The following is a 21,538-nucleotide window of genomic DNA, read 5'->3' as shown; positions in this document are numbered from 1 at the left end:
ATGAGGGTGTGGGTTCGAGCCCTGTCCTCACTCAGTGGGTTAAAGATCCAATGTTGCTGTGAGCCGTGGTATAGGTGCAGGTGCGGCTCGGATCCCGTGTTGCTGTGGCTGTGGTGTAGGCTGGCAGCTGCAGGTCTGATCTGACCCCTAACCTGGGAACTTCCATATGCTGCAGGTGTGGGCCAAGAAAGCAAAAAAAAAAAAAAAAAAAAAAAAAAACCCAAAAACAAAACCAAAAAAAGCCCCTGAAGGTTTTATGATAGGGATCCTACCCTTAGAGATTTGTGGTGTACTTAGGAGAGATGAGCTAAACACAGAGTTGAAACATGATATATTGTAGTAACATATATTGTGATATCTTAAGAAAGATTACAGGTTGGACCTGGTGATGGTGGGGTGGAGTGGGTAGATCACTTTTGAATGAGAGATTTTGGGGGATACAGTATATATGGATGTGCTTTGAAGGAAGGGTAAAATTTGTGTAAGCAAAAGTGAACTTGCGTGGCAGGGAATATGTTAATTGCCCAAGTAAAGACATTGAGATACTGATTTTTTATAGAAAACAGACTGGTTTGATTTGATAGGGAATAGATAAAAAGAAGTGCTCCTTGCTTGGTCCTAATTATCTTTTTCAGTTTTCTGTTTCTCATAGACTTATTTCCTTGACTTTAGAGTAGGCATGCTGTTTTTTCTTCTTTTAGCTTCATTCTTAGCCAGAGATTTCTTAAAGTATCCAATCTCGTTTATGAAGATTTTATGAACTGGGCCAAAAAAGGTACACAGTTTAACAATATGCAGTTGTTTCCCCAGTGACATTAATGATGCTTTTGGCAGGTGGTGGGTGTGTCTGCTGTGCTGGGTACAGGCTTAGATGAATTCTTCGTGCAAGTCGCCAGTGCCGCGGAAGAATATGAGAGGTGAGGATATAGGAACAGTCTACTGATGGCATTTTTAGTCACCCACAATTCTGATATGATAGCAGTTTTGCCAGGCAAAATATTTTGGTTTTCATAGTGTTTATATTCTATTTGCCATGCAGATGTGTTCTGGATCTGACCACACTTAGGGATAACAAGTCCCTGTTGAGTTTTTTAAAAAAATAGGAATATAAAATCTGAATTCACTGTATTAAATGATGAAGAGCAGGAGTCATCAGACATTGTTTTGTAAAAAGTCAGTCGAGGAGGTCCCGTCGTGGCGCAGTGGTTAACGAATCCGACTAGGAACCATGAGGTTGCGGGTTCGATCCCTGCCCTTGCTCAGTGGGTTGAGGATCTGGTGTTGCCGTGAGCTGTGGTGTAGGCTGCAGACGCGGCTTGGATCCCGCGTTGCTGTGGCTCTGGCACAGGCTGGTGGCTACGGCTACGATTAGACCCCTAGCCTGGGAACCTCCATATGCCGCAGGAAGCGGCTCTAGAAAAGGCAAAAAAAGAAAAAAAAAAAAAAAAAAAAGTCAATATTTTAGGCTTTTTGGGCCATGCTGTTGCAACTACTCAACTCTATCATTGTAGTGCAAAAGCAACTATAGACAGTTCCTAAACAAGTGGCCGTGGTTGTGTTCCAGTAAAACTTTATAGAAATAGGCAGTGGACTGGATTTGGCTGGCCTGTTTGCCACATTGGTCGACCCTTGGTCAGGAACACAGGATTTGGAGTCAGATAGACATCAGTAAGATTTCTTTTTTCCCACTGGATAAGGGAGTAACCTTAGGAGTTTTCATCATTTGTAGAAAAGAGATAATAGCATTTATTGCTGAGGTCATTGTGAGGATTATTTGAGAAAGTCTATCTAAAGCATCAAGCACAATTGCTCACACATAGTAACAAGCGATTGTTAGAATTTTTGTCATGGTGAATACTGGAGTTCCATCATCTAAAGGAAAGTGGAGTCAGCGCTCCTAGTCAGTGCACTTTCCTTAGGCCTGATAATTGGCTGCTTTTAGCAAACTCTGTACTTAGCAGAATCCTAATAGCCACATTGTGGTTTTTCAGACACAGTATTTTATCTGTGAGACAAGGTGGTTTTTTTTGTTTGTTGTTTGTTTTTGGTTTTTTTTGGCATGTTATCAAAGCTTCAGGATAGACGCTTTTCTGTATCTTTTCATTGTTGCCCAGGTAAACCCACATAATTATATATCGGGCTTCCTGAGCCCAACAGGCTTAGTTTCTTTTACTCATATTTATCCAAATGAATGAGGAACTCATTGGTCTTGGTCTTTCCAGAGTTGATCTTTTCAGCTCAGCAGTTGGTCTTTTGTCTCTTTGCTCATTTCAGGGTGAGGGGCAGGCATCTTGGCTTTTAATTCCTTAGGGATAGAATCTTAGTGATTAAGACTTGTTATATCTGTTGTTTGGTGACATAAGATCTTTTGTTATTGTCACAGTACTAAGAAATATAATCGATGTAGGGCTGGGCACGATAGTTTATTAATCAAAGGGATTTAGAAAGTGTTTCTCTTTCCAGAGAGTATCGTCCTGAATATGAACGTTTGAAGAAATCACTGGTAAGAGAGGAGGCTGTTTGTGTATTTTAGGGCCACTGAAAAAACCACCTCAAACTATACACTAATCCTTCTCTCCTCGCTCAGTGGGTTAAGGTTCCGGCATTGCCGTGAGCTGTGGTGTAGGTCATAGGTGTGGCTCGGGTCTGGCTGCAGCTACAGCCTAGGCCAGCAGCTACAGGTCAGATTAGACCCCTAGCCTGGAACCTCCCTATGCAGTGGGTGGGGCCCTAAAATGACAAAAAAAAAAAAAAAAAAAAAAAGAATAGAGAGGTGGTTCACAGCTCTTATACCAGACGGTCAGGTGTCCTGTCCCTTTTGGCTTCAGTGGACTTCTTATCACTGAACCTTCTTGCTGTGTCTTTTTGAGGGTTCTTTAGCGTTTTTGTGTCCAGTTTCTGAAACATTTAATGCGGAACCCCCCAGAATGAACTTCTGCTAATCTGGGCCCTGCTCAGTATTTCAGTCCCCATATCATCCATCCTTTGTCTGTCTCAGTGTTTAAGTAGCTTTTAGTATATGTACAGTTTGTCATCTCCAGTGAGAAGCCTAGCATCTAATGTGGACCTCCTTTTTTGATATGATGATATTTTTCTCTGTGTACATAGGCCAATGCACAAAGCCAGCAGCAGAAAGAGCAACTGGAACGCCTTCAGAAAGATATGGGCTCTATAGCCCTGGACACAGGGACCGCCACAGGTACCAAACAGTCTTTTGGTGTTAGGAACTAAGAGGAGGGTACACTTACTTCCACTTAGTAGGTAGGTATTTATATTTAAGGGAGAGAGAGAGAAAAGGATAAAGGAAATGTATCTGCCTGTTAGTTAACTGATTTAGGTAAATCCTAGATCTGCATTATGTTTAGTTGTCTCTTGGTCTCCTTTAGTCGTGAATGAATCCATTGTTTTTGTATTTCCATGATGTTGACATTTTTAAAGTATACAGATGTAGGTATATGCATATGGACATAGCTATATCTAGCACCTGTGTTAAAGAGGAATTCACTGTGTATGTATATCATATCACATTTATCTATGTTTATATTTTTTATATATGTATATAATGATTTAGAAAGGCAACCCCCTGAAAGTTGTATACAGCTATATCACTTTGGATTCTTTCTCTTCAGGTAGTTTTTGGTGTACTTTGGCAAGATACTTGATATCTACTTTGTTATTTTTATTTATTATTATTATTTATTTATTTATTTATTTTTTGCTTTTTAGGGCCACACGTGCAGCATATGGAAGTTCCCAGGCTAGGGGTTTGAATTGGAGCTGTAGCTGCCAGCCTACACCATAGCCACAGCAACGTGGGATCTGGGCCGGGTCTGCGACCTACACCATAGCTCACCACAACACCGGATCCTTAACCCACTGAGCAAGGTCAGAGATTGAACCTACATCCTCACAGATACTAATTAGGTTCATAACCTGCTAGTTATTTCCAGGGGTATTATTTTCTATACCCTCATTGCAGTTATCAAAAATTAGGAAATTAGGAGTTCCCGACGTGACTCAGCAGAACTGAACCCGACTAGTATCCATGAGGATGCAGATTTAATCCCCAGCCTTGCTCAGTGGGTTAAGGATCTGGCATTGCCGGGAGCTGTGATGTAGGTCACAGACCTGAGTTACTGTCACTGTGGTGTAGGCCGGCAGCTGCAGCTCCTATTCGACCCCTAGCCTGAAAACTTGCATATGCCTCAGGTGTGGCCCTAAAAAGACCAAAAAAAAATTAGGAAATTAATATTGACACATTACTATTACATAATGTATAAACCTTATTTACATGTGGCCATTTGCCCTTTATAGTAGGAGAAAATCCTGGATCTGTGTTGCATTTAGTTGTCATGTCTCTTACTTTCCTTTTTTTTTTTTGTCTTTTTGCCATTTTTTTGGGCCGCACTTGCGGCATATGGAGGTTCCCAGGCTAGGGGTCAAATCGGAGCTGTAGCCACTGGCCTACGCCAGAGCCACAGCAGTGTGGGATCCGAGCTGCATCTGCAACCTACACCACAGCTCACGGCAACGCCGGATCCTTAACCCACTGAGCAAGGCCAGTGATCGAACCTGCAACCTCATGGTTCCTAGTCAGATTTGTTAACCACTGCGCCACAACGGGAACTCCTTATTTTCCTTTAATCTAGAACAGCTCCTTAGTGTGTGTTTGTATTTCATGACTAGTATTTTTGGGGTTTTTTGGTTTTGTTTTGTTTTTAGGGCCACACCCGCAGCATATGGATGTTTGCAGGGTAGGGGTCTAATCGGAGCTGCAGCTGCTGGCTTACACCACAGGCACAGCAACTCAGGATCCAAGCTGCTTCTGTGACCTATGCCATGGCTCACGGCAATGCCGGATCCTTAACCTATGCCATGGCTCACGGCAATGCCGGATCCTTAACCCACTGAGTGAGCCAGGGATAGAACCCACCACCTCATGGTTCCTAGTCAGATTTGTTTCCACTGTGCTACGACAGGAACTCCGACATTGGTATTTTTGAAGTGTATGGGACTTATATCTTGTACAAAATGTGACTCAGTTTGGGCTTGATGTTTCCTCATGATTTGATTCAGGTGGCTCCTTTTTAGCAGAACTTTACAGATGTGAAGTTGTGTTTTTTCCGTGTATCATGTCACTAGGCACGGATGAAGATTTGTCTTTGGTCACTTACTTCAAGTGGTGTCTGCTAGGTTTTTCATCATAAAGTTATTTTCTCCTTCATGATAAGTATTTTGTGGGGTGAGGCTTTGATTAATAAAGGCCCTTTGAGTTTTCAAATGTTCACACACCAGTTTTAATATCCCTTATTCTAGGTAGGGATAGTCTCCATTTTTCTGTGATACATGTTGCAGATATTCTCTCCCTGTTTGTCAGTTGCCCTTTGACTCTTTGTTCATGGTGGTGTTTTGCCATGCAACAGTTACTGTTTTGTTTCATTTTGATGTAGTCAAATTTATTTATATTTTATTGCACCTGGTTTTGAGTCATGGTTGAGAATCCTTTGCCTACACCTGTTTAAGAGGCATTCATCCCGATTGTATTATAGTATTTATATGGTTTTATTTATCTACATTTGGATCTTTGTTCCATTTAGAATTTATTGCCGGGTATGGTGTGAGGTCTCTGTTACCTTTTTCATAAAGAGTTGTACCCACATGACTTATTAAAAAGTCTACCTTTGTCCCAGTGAGGAGATGTAACCTGTATCATATACCCAAGTTTCATATGTACTTGGATATATTTCTGAATTACCTATTTTCTTCTTCTAGACCGTGTGCCTATACTATGCTGCTTTAATTATGTAGAAGCTTTATAGTATGTTTTAATATCTAGTAGGGCTAGTCCTCCTCAGAGTTATTTTTAGTATTTCCCTGATTATTCTTGCATGTTTATTTTTCCATATGACCTTTAGTATCAACGTATATGGCTTGCTAAAAAAAGCTCTTTAGTATTTATATTGGGATTGTATTATATTTGCTCATTAATTAAATAGTTGACATCTCTATGATGTTGACTCTTCCTGAGAACAATGAATGTGTTCACATTTGTCAGGTCTATTTTTGTGTCTTTCAGGAGTATTTTCCTCATGTAAGTTTTGTTAAATTTGTTAAATTTACTGGTGTTTTTTATTGTTTGAGTTAGTTTTGTCGTCGATTGCCTAGGGGTTCCTAGGTTCGTGCTCAAATTTAATATATACCCACCTACCCACCCAGTCATTGGTGGACTAGTCTTTAAAGCAGTGAACTTCTGTTCATGACAGCTATTGTTATATGTCTAGTAGAGAATAGCAAAGCCATTTGGAGGAGGAGATGCTGGACCCTGGCTGGGATTACCAGTTAAATGAGCTTGCCTGTGCCATCTTTGTTGCAGTTCTCAGCAACATAAACATCTATGTGCTGTGGCCCTTGGGAATCACTCATGGATACTTGAAATGGCAAATGTTCAATTTGGTGCAAAGGGTCCAATGTACTTGGATAGCCTGTTAAAGGTTAAGGGAGTTTCAGTAAATTGTTTGCAGAAAATCACAGGTAGAGTTGCACAGTTCTTAGTTGGGCGCAGAATGAAGCACTGACTGTCAGCACATGTGTCATCGTCCTTTTTCAAGGCCTCTGGCCCCTTGAGATCTCTGCCTCTTGATGTTGCTGTTATTGGCCACCCTTGTTTCCCAGCTGAGCTTTATGTAACTTTTTACGCTCCTGAAGAGGGAGTGGTCATGACCTCCCATGGCTTTAGGTTACATGGCTTGGTTTTAGGTTCTCATAGAAACCAGTCCCCATGGGCTGCATCCACGGCCCTAGAATTACTTGATTAGACTTTTCCTGATCATTGGAGATCAGCTCTTATTCAGTTTCCCTGAGTAGGGAATTTCTTCAATTAATATATTTGCCTTTCCATTTCCCCCCCTCTTTTGCTTGAATAATACCTTGGCTCCTTTATCATTTCACCTCTATTCTCATCAGACTCTCTCTGAACTTAAATTTCCACCAGGAAGCTCCACACATTTACCTTTGACTCACCAGCACACTAGGTCTGCTCAAATGTCTTCAGCCTTCATAGGAAAAGTCATAGCTCTTCCAAGGTGAGAGCTAGTGAAAACAAATGATATTACTACTACGATAAGCTACTTGAAAGTTATTTTCCTTAACTTAAAAATGAGACCTCTTGGGTTATTGGTCTCATGAAAGCACTTTGTGAAATAAACTAGTGTAGAAATGTTAAGTGGTATTAACAGTACATTTAGAAGAGATAAAATCTTATATTTGATCATGACCACTTTCATCCTGCCAATTTTTTTTTATAAAAGGACATTTTATTTTATTTTTTTGTCTTTTTAGGGCCACATCTGCAGCAAATGGAGGTTCCCAGGCTAGGAGTCGAATTGGAGCCACATCTGCTGGCCTGCATCACAGCCACAGCAATGCTGTATCTGAGCCGAATCTGCCACCTACACCACAGCTGATGGCCACGCTAGGTCCTTCACCCACTGAGTGAGGGGTCGAACCTGCATCCTCATGGTTACTAGTCAGATTTGTTTCTGCTGAGCCATAGCAGGAATTCCCATCCTGCCAATTTTTAATCAGTTACTTACTGATTTAAATCACTCTTTTGAGGAGGCCTATGTCATGGCATGCTACTGATAGGTGTTTTCTCTGTAGGCAGCTCATCTCCTATGCTGGACCCATCTGACTTGATCCTAACTCGTGGAACCTTAGATGAAGAGGATGAGGAAGCTGACAGTGATACTGATGATATTGACCACAGAGGTGAGAGGTGGCTGAGATGGCTCATGAAAACAGAACAGATGCTTCTCCTCATTGTTTGCCTGGGAACTTCTGGTTGTTGCGAGAAGACCTTATCCATGTAGCCAGTAATGCGGGAGAGAGGAAATGGTAAAGGGAACAGCACCAGGCAAGAGTTCCATATATTGAGAGTCCTGGCTTCCTACTGAATGGTTCACATGGAGCTGGATATTGCCTTTAGTCATGTGTCTTCTCATTTTTAGGTCCTAACTTAATTTGAGGAATTCAGGATTGTTTAATTGTTGTTTTAAGAATACAAAAGAATACAAAAAGTTCCTCGTTGGCTCAGTGGGTTAAGAATCTAGTGTTGTTATTTTATGGGTTTTTTTTTTTTTTTTTTGCCTTTTGTCTTTTCAGGGCCGCACCCACGGCACATGGAGGTTCCCAGGCTAGGGGTCTAATTGGAGACACTGCTGCAGGCCTATGTCAGGGCTGTAGCAATGCCAGATCTGAACTGCATCTGCAACCTACACCATAGCTCATGGTAATGCTGGATCCTCAACCCACTGAGCGAGGCCAGGGATCAAACCCACAACCTCATGATTCCTAATTGGATTCGTTTCCAGTGTGCTAAGATAGGAACTCCTGGTGTTTGTTATTGCTGTGGCTCAGGTCACTGCTATGTACAGGTTCAGTCCCTGGGCCTGGGAACTGATGGATGCTGGGGTTGTGGCCAAAGAAAAAAAAAAAAAAAAAGAGGCCTCACTAGACCTAAACCAGTCAGAAGGAATCATAACATTGAGGATTGAGTGGCTCTGGAAACCCAAAAGTCTTCCACTTGGCATAATTTTATTGACTGTGGACGAATCTATTTCTTTTTTTTCTTTTTAGGGTCACACCAACCGCATATAGAAGTTCCCAGGCTAGGGGTCAAATTAGACCTACGCCACACCAACACAGGATCCAAGCTGATTCTGTGACCTACACCACAGCTCATGTCAACACTGGGTCCTTAACCCATTGAGTGAGGCCAGGGATCAAACCCACAACCTAATGGATATCAGTTGGGTTCATTACCACTGAGCCGCAGTGGTAACTTCCAGAATCTGTTTATTAAAACAGCCCTTCTGTGTCCTAGCTGTGCCCAGGAGCAAACCTCTCTTTAATGCTAAAATGTAAATTGCCCCCATTTAATAAGATTTATTGAGGTATAATTTACAAATTCCACCCTTTTAAAGTGTAAGTTTGATGAATTTTAATACATATATATGGTCTTATAATCACCATCATAACTAAGAAATGTAATCAAGAATCCATCACCCTAAAGTTTGCTCATGTCCATTTTTCATTCAGTCCCTTCCATTACACTAGTTCTTGGAAACCACTGATCTTTGTTTCTGTAATTTTGCCTTTTCTACAATGTCATATAAGTGAAATCACAGAACTTAATTTGATTTTTTTCACTCAGTGTTAAGTCTTTTGTGATCCATTATCTTGTTGCACCTATCAGTAACATGTTCTTTCTTATGGCTGAGTAGTAATTCCATTATGCGGACGTATTTTTCTTTGTCCATTCACCGGCTGATTGACTCTCCAAGTTTTAGCTATTATGAATAAAGCTGCTCTAAACATTCATTAATAGGTCTGTATGGACATAGGTTTTCACTTCTCTCAGTTAAAAATATGTAGGAGTGGGACCTCATGTTAGTTGCTTTATGAAGAAGGTATTCTCCCCACTTAAAGAAATTGTACATTTTTGTAATATGATAAATAGAACCTACTTCTGGGAGATAATTCCTTTCTGGGAGAAGTGAATTTATAGTCTTAGAAATAAGAGTATAGTTGACCCTTGAACAACCTGGGGGTTAGGAATACCCACCATCCTTGTAGTTGAAAATCCCCATAAAACTTATGTTGGCCCTCTGTGTCTGTGGTTCTGCAGATTGTATAATACTAGTATTTACTATTGGATCAAACCAGTGTTGTTCAAAGGTCAAATGTAGTATTCCTGATGGACGGGTGGCAGCAGCTTTAATCTACCCAATGGAGAGAGTGTGAAAAGAATGACCTTTTTTCCCTTGCAGTTACAGAGGAAAGCCATGAAGAGCCAGCATTCCAGAATTTTATGCAAGAGTCAATGGCACAGTACTGGAAGAGAAACAAATAGTTTGTAAAGTACAAAATCTTGAAACTGTGTGCAGGAACTATCCTTATCTCTGGTTGGGAGCTACTTACTATAGAGGACGGTTTTGTTCAGAATAGCAGTTTCTCTTATCAGTGATATCTCCTGACTCAGATGAAGCTGAGGATAGAATACAGTTTGGACCTGGCAGGTAGATGCTGATTCCCTTGGCCTTTCCCTTGGATTTTTGCAAGGAAGGATATTCTGTTTTTGGATGCTGATACCCTTTTAAGGCTAAAACTGCAAGTTTTATCATTTGAACTCACATGCTTTTGCTGCTGATGGATGGAGCAGAGAGAGAACTTAGTAGGCTGGATCTATGGCCTCCCTCTACTTCTCAGCATCTCGCCTTTGAATCCACACCATGAGTTCCCCTCCTTCAGCAGAAAGGGAAATGGAAAACAGGAGCGTGTCCAGGGTGGTGGAGTCTCCTTGGCAACCAGTCAACGTTGGTATGAAATGTGTCTCACACTGATAGCTTATTATAGAACACTGGGTTCATTGAGAAAAGTGGGCAAACATAATGAATAAGAATTTCACTTTCAATGGTGACTTGGATAAAAAGTTTTTAATTTTAACTTTGTTGTAAGCCTCCTTGTCATAATTTCAATTAAAATTATTGAGGATAGTCTTCTGTTCAAAAGAGAGGTTTAAAGCCACATGATGTTTACTAAAGTTCCATGTACACACACCTAGTAACCAGGTACAAAGCCAGGCCCTTGAACTTGAACTTACAATGCAGAGTATCTTTAGTGATTTACTCAAAGGCCATGGATTTGGGTCAGGTGCACGTTCCATACATAATAGCCCTGGTAAAAAGTTTGCTCAGTCTCCACATTCTTCATAGTATCTTTCTAAAAACATACTACATTTCTCTTAAGGAATTTTATCCCTGCCTAACCTGTATTCCAGTTCAGTGGTTCTCAAAGTGTGGTCTCTGGACCAGAAGCATCAGCATCACCTGAGGAGTTACTACGAACAGGACACTCAGGACCTAAATCAGAAAAATTGTGGGGGTGGGGCCTACCGATCTGGTTTAACAAGGCCTCCAGGGGATTCTGATGCATGCTAAGTTTGAGAAACACTGCTGTAACGCAACTAATTCCAGGCCAAGTGAATCTCAGGTATCAATGCTCACATGGCCTGCTTTATCAGAGTACCCCAACCAGGACAAGGACCATCTGGTGCCTCTCTTCCAATTTAAACATTCTAAAAATAAAAGTATTTTGTTTTACCATGAAGTATTAATTTTAATACTCTATTTTAAACGAATACCACCGGTGTAAAAACTTGAGCCTCTTCATAGGAACCATCTGCACAGTAAATACATGCTGATGTCAGATGTCAATTTTTTCTTTCCCTTCGTGCCTCTGAATACTTTTTCCTTAAGGAGGAACTTGTCCAGCTTATGCCATAACCTCCATAAGGGCAGGGACAAAAATACTCATCTAGGTATCCTTGCACATGGCCTAGTACATAGTAGGTACTCAATAAATGTTTGCTAAGTGAATGAATGAAATACTAGGTGGCTACTTTATGGAAACTGACCACCTGATGTGTACTTTCATAAACAAGGGAAAATGAAGCTAAGCCTGGAACAGGAAGCATTTAGAAAAATGTACCAAGGATGTGCAATTAGCAAACCTGTTAACAGTTTAAATTATAACCTCATTTTGTTGCTGTTGCACTTATCTCTATTCTCAATGCCTGGGACATTTAAGGCCCTCTAATGTGGGCCTTGATTTTTGGTCTGTACTAAAGGAGTGCCCTAAATCTCACAAGACTTGTATTCTGCACCCCCAAACCAAACCTCAGCAGTATTTAACATACACACATTTGCTAATTACTCCTAATCATCCCAGTGCCACATCATTTAATAAATACTGATTGAGACTGTCAGGTGCCAACCAGGGCAGATACTATGACGGGTGAGTAATAGCAGTAAAGTTGTTCAGGACATGCTGTAAAGTAGAAAGGTGCATCTTGTCATCCTTTTAGAGGCTGTCCATCCAGGAGAAGCACAACGTGCAGATACAGAGTTCTGGCAAAGGAACGGACCACTGTCCTCTGATGGCCAAGCCGATGCAACAAACAAAATGGCACAACCCTGTCCTTGGACAGGTCCTGTTTGCTTCATTTACAAAGGAGAAAATGAAAGAAGCAACTGAAAAATGTACATAGTGAAAAAAAAAATCTGAGTGGAAATCAGAAAGTAAAGACAAAAAATGGGGATCCATGGCACAAGTCTAGAGAAAGACTATGTGGCCGAGATAGGAGAGGTGCTATCTGAATAAGCAAAAAGGCTGTTTGCCACAGACCCCTCTGATTTTTTAGGAGACTTCATGGATGGCAAAAAGTTTGGGAAAAAAGGTGAGTTGTGCAGTGTTTAGCTATTTCCTATTAGGCATTAGCACTGGATTCCCAAAGACCTGAACCAAAAGTGAGGCAAGTTAAAAGAAAAAATTGACATCAGCATATATTTACTTGTGCGTCTGTTCAAGCACAGCTTTGAGGCTTAATACCATTTCCATCTTCATAACGTCCCTGCAAGGTCGGTCAAAGCAGTAGGATTCTCAGTTGTGCAAGAGAAATGGCTCTAGAGAAGTTAGGTCACTTGTCACACAGTAAAGACAACAGTCAGGGACAGTGATTTGTCTCGATTACTACCCCAGCGTCATCATGTTTGTGAAAGGTGGCTTGGTTGTTGTAGAAAACTATAAAACCGAATGCAAAAGGAAAATGCAAACTTATTTGGTTTAAATCCAGTTCCACTGAAATCAGGAAAATCCACCGTGTTTAAGAAGAAGAGTCAAATCGCTGTTTACGGAAACCAAATGTATCATGGTCTGTTGTTGGGTCTTGTAGGTCTGGGCAGAAAATCTCCCTCTTTGCCTTTTATATCTTCCTCATCCTCTTCTTGCAGCGCTGGTTGAAAACAGGGGAGGACCCCATGAAGCTGTCAGTGGAGTGGGAGCCATAGCTGCTGTCTGAGTCATCGGGGCTCTGGGGGATCCCAGCTTCACTCATGCCTGACATTGGCTCCTCAAACACGTCGCTGCCCAGCACGCCGTGCCCGGAGACATTGCCTTCTTCACTCTCCTGAGGCTCCATTTTCACATGGGCCAGGTTCCAAAAAAGGGAAGCATTTGCCTCTGCACCTAGGAATGGATGAACATAGAACTAACTAGCAGTAAGGAAGGCTGGAACAAAGCAGAAAGCACACACCACCCACAGCTAACCGATGGCCCTTGAGCTCAGGTTTCACTCTGATTCTCTACTTGGCTGGAGAATTTGCTCAGAAAGTTACCAGCTTTGAATATCTTCTTCTCCACTTCCTCACCCTCCTTTACCCCATCCCATCCACCTCCATTTTCCCTGAACAAGGGAAGTGGAGAGATTCATGGTTCAAAGGCAGGCACAACCATGGGCTCTCCATCGGGGGTTACATTGATTTGCCTGCCCTTTGGTGAGGCTGTCATGTTTTCCTGCCTTGTGTTTGGGTCCCTGGTCCTCTCTCATGTTATGAAAAGTTAATGATCCAGTACAGAATCCTGACATGAACCCCACATCTGCAACAATTTCTTTTTTGGCTCTCTTGCTCCGTGTGTTCTGGCAATACTGTTCTGTGGTTATTATGTCTTTCATGGTGAAAGGCTCTCTGCCCAATACTTTACAAAATGTGGCTTAATTCTGTTTATGCCACTCTGGAGGACTGGCTATTTGCATTATTTGTGCACTGGTGAAATGACAATTTATATTTGTAAATAACTGAGTATCTAGATTACTTTGCAATCGAATTGACTTAGGGATGGAGTCATCTGGTTCTGAAGGTAATCACGGTCTGTCTGGAAGAGGAGGCCAGCTGCCTGTCACTGGGTAGCCCTGTTTCAATCCCTTCACTTCTGATTTGTTTGGGAGCACTTTAGAAAGACCCCCAACTATTCAAGCATCCTTGAGCAATTAACGTTATTCCATCTGGAATAACTTCTATCTGGAAGTTGTCTTCATCAGTTGAGTACAAGCATCAGGAATAACCAGTACAGAATACAGAGAACAGGAGGCCATCAGCCCTCCCAAACTGGGTCAGCTGAATTAACTGGTAATCAAGAGGATAACACTTACTGCATCTACATCCTAACTAGGAATTATGGGAAAGATGCCTACAAAGCTGTGCAAGTTCTCTCTTTACTAATTACAAAGAGAATGCTGGTATCTGGATCAGTGAAGCGCTATTTGTTTTTAGACTTTCCATCCTCCTGCCCATTATCTCCACTTTTGCTCTTCCATTTCCTGAATTTGATTCCAAAATGCAAGAAGTACTGAGATTGGTAGATCTCCCAGAATCAAAATGGGTAAGTTGATTTCCCTTACTTGAAGCCTGTGGCGAAGCCTCGACCTCCAGGTTAGATGGGAAGCGCTCACTCTGAGCCCTGTGGACTCCCATGGGCAGTGACTGGTCTCCGGAAGCAAGGTCGGCCTCCAGTTCCTCACTGACAGGGAAGGTGATGTCGCTCACAGGTTCCTCCTTGATCTTTACGGGTTTAGTGTCCTCTGTGGCCTTCTCAGGATTGACAATCCTTTCATACTCTTCAGAGAGCTGCTTACTAATCTGTTGGCAAGCAAGAGTCAGTTTTCCAAGGAAATGCTGAAAGCCAGTTGGATAGTCAGCTTGTGGCAGCCCAGGGCAAAGCCAACAGAACATGAATAAAGCATCCACTGCCAGTGGAAGGGATTTGAGTTTGCATTTGTAAATGAGAGATGTGTAAAGAAAATCTGTTTGCCAGAGAATGTGTATGTCATTAATTACAAGGTACATAAAAGTATAAAATATTTAGATTGTGTTATATCCGAACTGAGATTAAAGATCACACTTTTGGCCATAACAACTATTTGACAGGTGTACCAAGGTGGATAATAAACATTGTAGGAAACCTGGATTGCTTAGCAGACTGTTGGGTGTGAAGAGTTCCTTATCATATTTTAGATTTGGGGAAACCAAAACAGTGAACAAAATGCCTAAAGCCACAAGGATTGAAGAGATTCAATATTTCCGGTCCTAATCAAAAATGGTGTCCCCCTTTCCACGCTCCACTCTTAGGCAGTATCATCTCACTCTGCTTTTTTTTTTTTTTTTTGTCTTTTTTTTGCCATTTCTTGGGCTGCTTCCACAGCATATGGAGGTTCCCAGGCTAGGGGTCAAATCAGAGCTATAGCCGCTGGCCTACGCCACAGCAACGTGGAATCTGAGCCGCATCTGTGACCTACACCACAGCTCATGGTAATGCCGGATCGTTAACCCACTGAGCAAGGCCAGGGATCGAACCTGCAACCTCATGGTTCCTAGTTGGATTCATTAACCACTGAGCCACGACGGGAACTCCAGTTTTGTTTCTTTTTCATAGCACTTAATGCCATCTGAAATTATTTTGATCAATATTTGTTTATGTGTTTTTGTTTCCCTCTCAACGAGACAGCAAGCTCATGATCCTGGCTCTGGAACTTCCACATGCTGTGGGTGAGCCAAAAAAAAAAAAAAAAAAGGATGCAAGTTCAGGAGCTTGTCTCATTAACTACTGAATCTCACAGTGCCTGACTCATAGCAGGCACTGATAAAGATTTTTTGAATAAAAGCATGCTAACCACATGCTATAATTCACTGACTAAAGGAGACACCTGGGTCTGGCCAGGTCAGTGATGAGGCCAGTGGGACAGAGGGCCAAGAGGAAAGCAGTGCAGTCCCCTCTGTCCTAAGACCCTGTCTCTAGGACCAGTGTGATGGGATCCTGCCAAACACCCCTTGACTTGACTTCTCAGGGTCATCTTACCTGCAGCATGTAACTGTGATAGTCCTTGATGCGATGCTGCCAGAACTTTTGGAGGGAGAGCACACTGCCAATGCCCACTTCATGGAACACCTGCTCCATAACGTCAGGGAAGGGAGTCTGCCCCAGCCGGGCCTCCTGATCCACAGCAAAGCGCAGCAACTTGGTGAACTTAAGGCAGTACTCGTGTGCCACGTCAGTTAGGGTCTCCAGGACACTTTCATTTGCACACTCAAAGCCCGCGTGGGCCAGGATTGTGGCCACTGCCTGGTAGAGGAGCTGCCGGCAGGAGTGCCAGCTGAGTTCAGTCACAGGTTCCCCTTTCCCGCTGAAAGTGGAGACAAGGTAGTGTTATTAGTGCTCCTGCAAACGGTGACCTGTCCTGTCTCCCTGGGGCTTTACAATTCCAATCAAACCACTGGTTCAGCTTTCCACAGGACTCCTAGGCAGGTCACGTAGCCCACTTGCTGCTGCCAGGGCATGGCGCCACAACCCAAGTCACATCCCGAGCTGTTCCAATGATGTAAAGCTTGAATAGGTAACACATGTCCATAGCAAACAGTACAAAAGGATATCTAGTGAACAAGAAGTTTCCTTCTCCTTGGATCAACTGCTTGATTCTGATCACATTTAGGATCTGATTAATTTTAAGATACAGCTGAGATACTGCTCGATGGTGCTCTATTTCACTAGCACATAGGTTCCTCAAAAGCCGGGCAATATGGACTTCTAGAAATTCACAGTCCCAATCAGGAGAATCTTATTTAACTACAACAGACCATTTTGGGAAAGCAACTCAATTTTATAAAAGCAACTGAAAACACATAAAGCTTACAAAACTTTTTTGTCCTATCCTATGCAGTGAAATGGGTAGGGATCCATATTATTACTCTGGCAGGTGAAGAAATCGAAGGTCAGAGGGGCGCACTGGCCAAAGGTCCTTTTGGTATTATTAAGGGATAGAGCTTTTGACGCCAGATTGCATGTTCTTTATGATATACTGTTTTGCACCTAATCATTACTGTGAAAATCATAATCTTTCCAAAACAAAAAGCCTCAAAAAGCTGTCTAATCTCCTAAAAATAACTTTCAACAAGTTTTTTTGGCTGTGCCGACAGCACACAGAAGTTCCAGAACCAGGGGTTGAATCTGTGCCAAAGCAGTGACCCAAGCCACAGCAGTGACAACACTGGATCCTTACCCTGCTGTGCTGCCTGGAAACTCCAAGAACATTTTTATGTTATTGTTTCTTAAACTATGCTACTGAAATGAAAATATGTGATTAAAAAATTGTTTAGGGAGTTTACTTGTGGTATAGTGGGTTATCATATCCAGGGTTATCACTGCAGTGGCCTGGGTCACTGCTGTGGCGCAGGTTTGAGCTCTGGCCTGGGAACTTTCTTGTGCCCTAGACGTGGCCAAAAAAAAAAAAAAAAAAAATTTTTTTTATATGGGACCTGTGGGTTCCTAGCAGTATGAGAATAAGTCCATGAATCTCATTTTGAGGGCATGGAGCTAAACCCACAGTATACATTTTAATTAAACAGAAAGACTGACTCTAAGGACTATGAGGCTATGGCCTAATTTATTTATTTATTTATTTTTGCTATTTCTTGAGCCGCTCTTGCAGCATATGGAGGTTCCCAGGCTAGGGGTCGAATCGGAGCTGCAGCCCCCGGCCTACGCCAGAGCCACAGCAACGTGGGATCTGAGCCGTGTCTGCAACCTACACCACAACTCACAGCAACGCCAGATCGTTCACCCACTGAGCAAGGGCAGGGACCGAACCTGCAACCTCATGGTTCCTAGTCAGATTCGTTAACCACTGCGCCACGACGGGAACTCCGCTATGGCCTAATTTAGAGACCAGTGTAGTACCTTGGGGCTGGTACAGACTCCGGATTTGAAAAATCACGGTTCAAGTCTTCGATTTCCCACTAATTACCTGAGCAACTTTGGCCAAGCCAATCACTTCCATCCTCAGTTTTCCGCATTACATGCTTAAGAGGGCTGCTGAGAAGATTTTCTGAGAAAAGTAAGTGTAGCCAAGCCTTGCCTTACCGGTAAAAGTCACTCTCTGGGTCACTGTGCCGGATCTGGAATGGTGCGTTGGGATTCTTACAGTCTAAAGGCAGGAGGTCATCAGGAAGAGGAGGTGACCCAGGGCAGGATGGAAGAGGTTCACCTTCTTCAGTCTTTACACCTTCTGTCTGCTGCTGATTCTGGGCCTGCGCTGCGGCAATGAGGTTGCGCAGGCGTCGGTTGTGCTGGATCAGCTGAATGGTGTGGATGGTGAGGCTGCATGGCTCTGAGGGGATGTCCAGCATAGTGGGGGGCTTGGGCTTGTTGGCCGAGGGCTGGTGCAGGGGTGGGTCATGGACTTCTACCAGTCGGAACTCCCGAGGGAGCAAGTCGAAGGAACTTCTGTTGGTCTGGCTTGATGAGATTGGTATCTCTCCCCAATATCTCAACATTTTAGGATAAGAAAGGAAGAGCTTTCAAATTAAATGTAGATATCCTAAAAGAAGTGTTTTAAAATCTCTAGCAACTGCAGATTATAGGCTTCTGTAGTGAGAAATATGAATTCTAGCCAGTTATTCACATAAAAAGTAGGCAGTTCACTTAGAAGAATGTCAGTGTTAGCAACACCGTAGGACCAAGGATGTTCGCCCTGAAGAAATTAAGAGAAATCTATTAGATGCCAGTCAGTCATTACAATCATACACTATGGATTGAATTACAAGATGGAGTTTGGGTGCAATAGTATTTGGGGCTATAGTGTCCATGTTAAGGGGAATAGTTCTCAGAGTATCCTGACACATCTGTCCTGGCTCAGTAGGAGAAGAGGGGATGGAGTTAAAGATGGGAGAAGATGGCTGTTACTCTGTGAATGCCAGGCATGAGACCCTGTTGTTGTGTTTTTTTTTTTTTTTTTTTTTTGGCCATTTCTTGGGCCGCTCCCTCGGCATATGGAGTTTCCCAGGCTAGGAGTCGAATCGGAGCTGTAGCCGCCGGGCTACACCAGAGCCACAGCAACGTGGGATCCGAGCTGAGTCTGCAACCCACACCACAGCTCACGGCAACGCCGGATCGTTAACCCACTGAGCAAGGCCAGGGATTGAACCCGCAACCTCATGGTTCCTAGTCGGATTGGTTAACCACTGAGCCACGACGGGAACTCCAGGCATGAGACCCCTTAACTGGCTCTGGTGGAAAAATCCATGAACCACTAATCTAAATGGTCTTATGTGTTCAACTGCTGACATACACAGGGAAGAATCTGAGAAATTTCTGCTGTCTCTGAACTGGTATCCCTTCTTTCAGTCTCTCCTTATATCTAATCTTTCTACAGTGATGCTAGACTTAATATTTTTAATTCAGGTCTAACGTCTTCCCTGTGCCTCCTGGAAAAAAAGTCAGTCAAAATTTTGTGGTTTACCGTTTAACAAAATTTACAATCTGGTTTCGACTCACCTCTCCAGATTCATTGCCCATATGTCTCTTCAGATTCAACAAACATTTATGGAATGCCAGGTATCATGAGAGGACATAAAGACTAATGCAAGATCCTTGCCCTGAGGTGAGGGAGAAAAACATAAGAACATTTCAATATTAAAGTGTGTGATAAGTGCTCTTCCAGAGGCACAGGGCTGGTGCAGTGAGAAGACACAAAGGAGGAACTTCCTGGAAAAAATGACCACCTCAGTTCTAACAGCAGCAGACTACTTAGCTGATCCTTTAGGCTGTGATCTCTGCCAGAAATGCCCAGCCACACACCCCATCCCTGGAAGACTCGTATTCATTCTTTCTTTCTTTTTTTCTTTTTTTTTTTTTTTGGTCTTTTGTCTTTTAGGGCTGTACCTGCGTCACAGGGAGGTTCTCAGCCCAGGGGTCGAATCAGAGCTTCACCACAGCAATGAGGGATCCAAGCCACCTCCTCAAACTACACCACAATCAGTGGCAACGCCAGATCCTTAACCCACTGAGCAAGGCCAGGGATTGAACCCCCTTCCTCATGGATAGTAGTCGGGCTCGTTAACCACTGAGTCATGACAGGAACTCCATATGTTCATTCTTAAGTATGGCTTAAGTCACTCTCTCCATCACCTCCCCAGGACATCTCCCTTCATTATATCCTCACAGCACTTTGCATGTCTCCATCACAGCATTTCTCCCTGGATTTAAAATTGTACTTATCTCAATTTTACTCTTCCACATATCCTTCACAACTACGATCTTGGTTGAGTGCCTAAAATTTGCTGAGTGCCTATTACCTACCAGGCTTTACTGTTTAATTCAATTCTCCCAACTACCGTTATGAAGTAGGTACTATTATTATCCCATTTTCCAGACACGGACACTGAGGCCTACTGTATTGCCTAAGGTCAGAAGTGGCTGAAGGGAAAATGGTCAGGCTACAGCGTTTTCTCTATTTTAACAACTACACTGTGATGGCTCATTAATCGGTTTCAGAAAGAGTGAAAGAACAAACGAGTAAATGAATTTATCAAGTGACAACAAAAATCGTCCTCTCCCCTAACTTCACCGAAAGGAGCACGAAGGACAGGCACCAAGCCCAAGCAATGCCCAAATTCCTATGGGGACCTCGTCGGCATCAGCAGACGCGGGCGCCAATCACAGGGTCCTGGGGTCGCCTAGTGCTAGAGCAACCCAAACACGGGGAGATTTGAACCTGGACGGAGGGAAGAAGGCTCCACTAGGGAGTGCCGCGTGTCAGGAGCGGTGCTGAGCTGCCGTACGACTCCGAGAGGCCCGAGGCGAGGGTCGAGTTAGGCCCGGAAGGCTGGTGTGTTGATTAGTGGGTCAAGACGCCGGAAGCGCTTCTTCTCCATTAGGCTCTGCCGCAGGAAGTCATTACAATCCAGGTGCAACCTCTAAAGATGTCCCCATTCTGACGCCACCCTGACCGCCTTTTTCTGTTATTCTCTTATTATAACTTCGCAGGTTACTCGCTTCTTCACAACGCTCTGGGTCGTGAAGGGGAAACTCCACCATCCCTGTCAGAGAAGCCGCTGGGAGCTGCGGAGAGGGAGGCGTGGAAAGGAACGTAGAGGCCGAGGGTGGTGAGGTTTCCCAGGAACAGCTTTCGCGGCTGCACCCGATGAGGATGGCTGATAGTACTTCTCAGTCTGATCCTCTGGCTTCCCAAGAACTCAATGGCGACTTCAAGAAGCCAGCCCTGCCAGTGGCCCCATCGGAACGGAGCAAGGTCACGGCAACCAGTACTTCAAACCCCGAAGAGGTGAAGAAGGAAAGGCCCACGGCGCTGCCGGACTCCGATTCCGCGGAGCCTGATGCCCTGCCGGCCCAGCCGGACAGCGGGGAGACTAGGGGTCCAGCGAAGGAGCAGCCGCGGCCCCCCACAGCGGCTCCTTCCCCCGGCTGCCCGGCCCGGGCTCCCCCCTACCGAGAGCCGCCATGGGGCGGCCCCGCTACTGCCCCGTACGGCCTAGAGGCTCTGAAAGGAGGCACCATCCTTGGCAGCCGGAGCTTGAAAGGCATGAGTTGCTGCCTTTTCGGGAGGCTCCCTAGCTGCGATGTGTGCCTGGAGCACCCTTCGGTGTCTCGCTACCACGCCGTGTTGCAGCACAGGGTGTCCAGCCCCGATGCAGAATCCGACGGCCACGGGCCCGGCTTCTATCTCTACGATTTGGGAAGCACCCACGGCACTTTCCTTAACAAAACGCGCATTCCACCCCGCACCTATTGTCGGGTCCACGTCGGGCATGTTCTTCGCTTTGGAGGCAGCACCCGGCTCTTTCTTCTTCAG

The 21,538-nt window shown here is 43.7% G+C and overlaps 3 protein-coding genes across 3 annotated transcripts in view; 2 read left to right on the top strand and 1 right to left on the bottom strand.

Moving 5' to 3' along the window:
- GPN1 (GPN-loop GTPase 1) overlaps positions 1-11,468 on the top strand; it is a 24,056-nt gene extending 12,588 nt beyond the window's left edge. The window contains exons 10-14 of the mRNA XM_003125289.5: positions 835-917; positions 2,464-2,503; positions 3,109-3,199; positions 7,660-7,767; positions 9,828-11,468. Coding sequence (XP_003125337.3) covers positions 835-917; positions 2,464-2,503; positions 3,109-3,199; positions 7,660-7,767; positions 9,828-9,910 — 405 coding nt within the window. The 3' untranslated portion in view covers positions 9,911-11,468. The remainder of the gene's footprint in view (positions 1-834; positions 918-2,463; positions 2,504-3,108; positions 3,200-7,659; positions 7,768-9,827) is intronic.
- Positions 10,478-20,808, bottom strand: SUPT7L (SPT7 like, STAGA complex gamma subunit). The gene is made up of 6 exons (XM_005653046.3): positions 20,441-20,808; positions 19,222-19,322; positions 17,809-18,418; positions 15,751-16,075; positions 14,297-14,534; positions 10,478-13,083 (listed from the first exon to the last, which is right to left on the bottom strand). Exons 3-6 carry the CDS (start codon positions 18,219-18,221, stop codon positions 12,821-12,823), a joined length of 1,239 nt encoding a protein of 412 aa, XP_005653103.1. The 5' UTR covers positions 18,222-18,418; positions 19,222-19,322; positions 20,441-20,808; the 3' UTR covers positions 10,478-12,820.
- SLC4A1AP (solute carrier family 4 member 1 adaptor protein) overlaps positions 20,345-21,538 on the top strand; it is a 28,140-nt gene continuing 26,946 nt past the window's right edge. The window contains 3 exon segments of the mRNA XM_021088411.1: positions 20,345-20,405; positions 20,713-20,760; positions 20,763-21,538. Coding sequence (XP_020944070.1) covers positions 20,345-20,405; positions 20,713-20,760; positions 20,763-21,538 — 885 coding nt within the window.

Source organism: Sus scrofa, chromosome 3 (genome assembly GCF_000003025.6).
Source record: "Sus scrofa isolate TJ Tabasco breed Duroc chromosome 3, Sscrofa11.1, whole genome shotgun sequence".
NCBI classification, from domain to species: domain Eukaryota; kingdom Metazoa; phylum Chordata; class Mammalia; order Artiodactyla; family Suidae; genus Sus; species Sus scrofa.
The sequence above is the reverse complement of the archived record's forward strand: the minus strand, read 5'-3'. Positions and strand labels throughout refer to the sequence as shown.

What these genes read in the sequence shown, in the direction of transcription:
- SUPT7L (XM_005653046.3), bottom strand. Translation starts at nt 18,221, where the DNA reads ATGTTGAGATATTGGGGAGAGATACCAATCTCATCAAGCCAGACCAAC. An exon ending in CCAGAGAGTGACTTTTACCG is followed by an intron (nt 16,076 to 17,808) that starts GTAAGGCAAGGC and finishes CTCCACTTTCAG; the next exon opens with CGGGAAAGGGGAACCTGTGA. An exon ending in ATCACAGTTACATGCTGCAG is followed by an intron (nt 14,535 to 15,750) that starts GTAAGATGACCC and finishes GCTTGCCAACAG; the next exon opens with ATTAGTAAGCAGCTCTCTGA.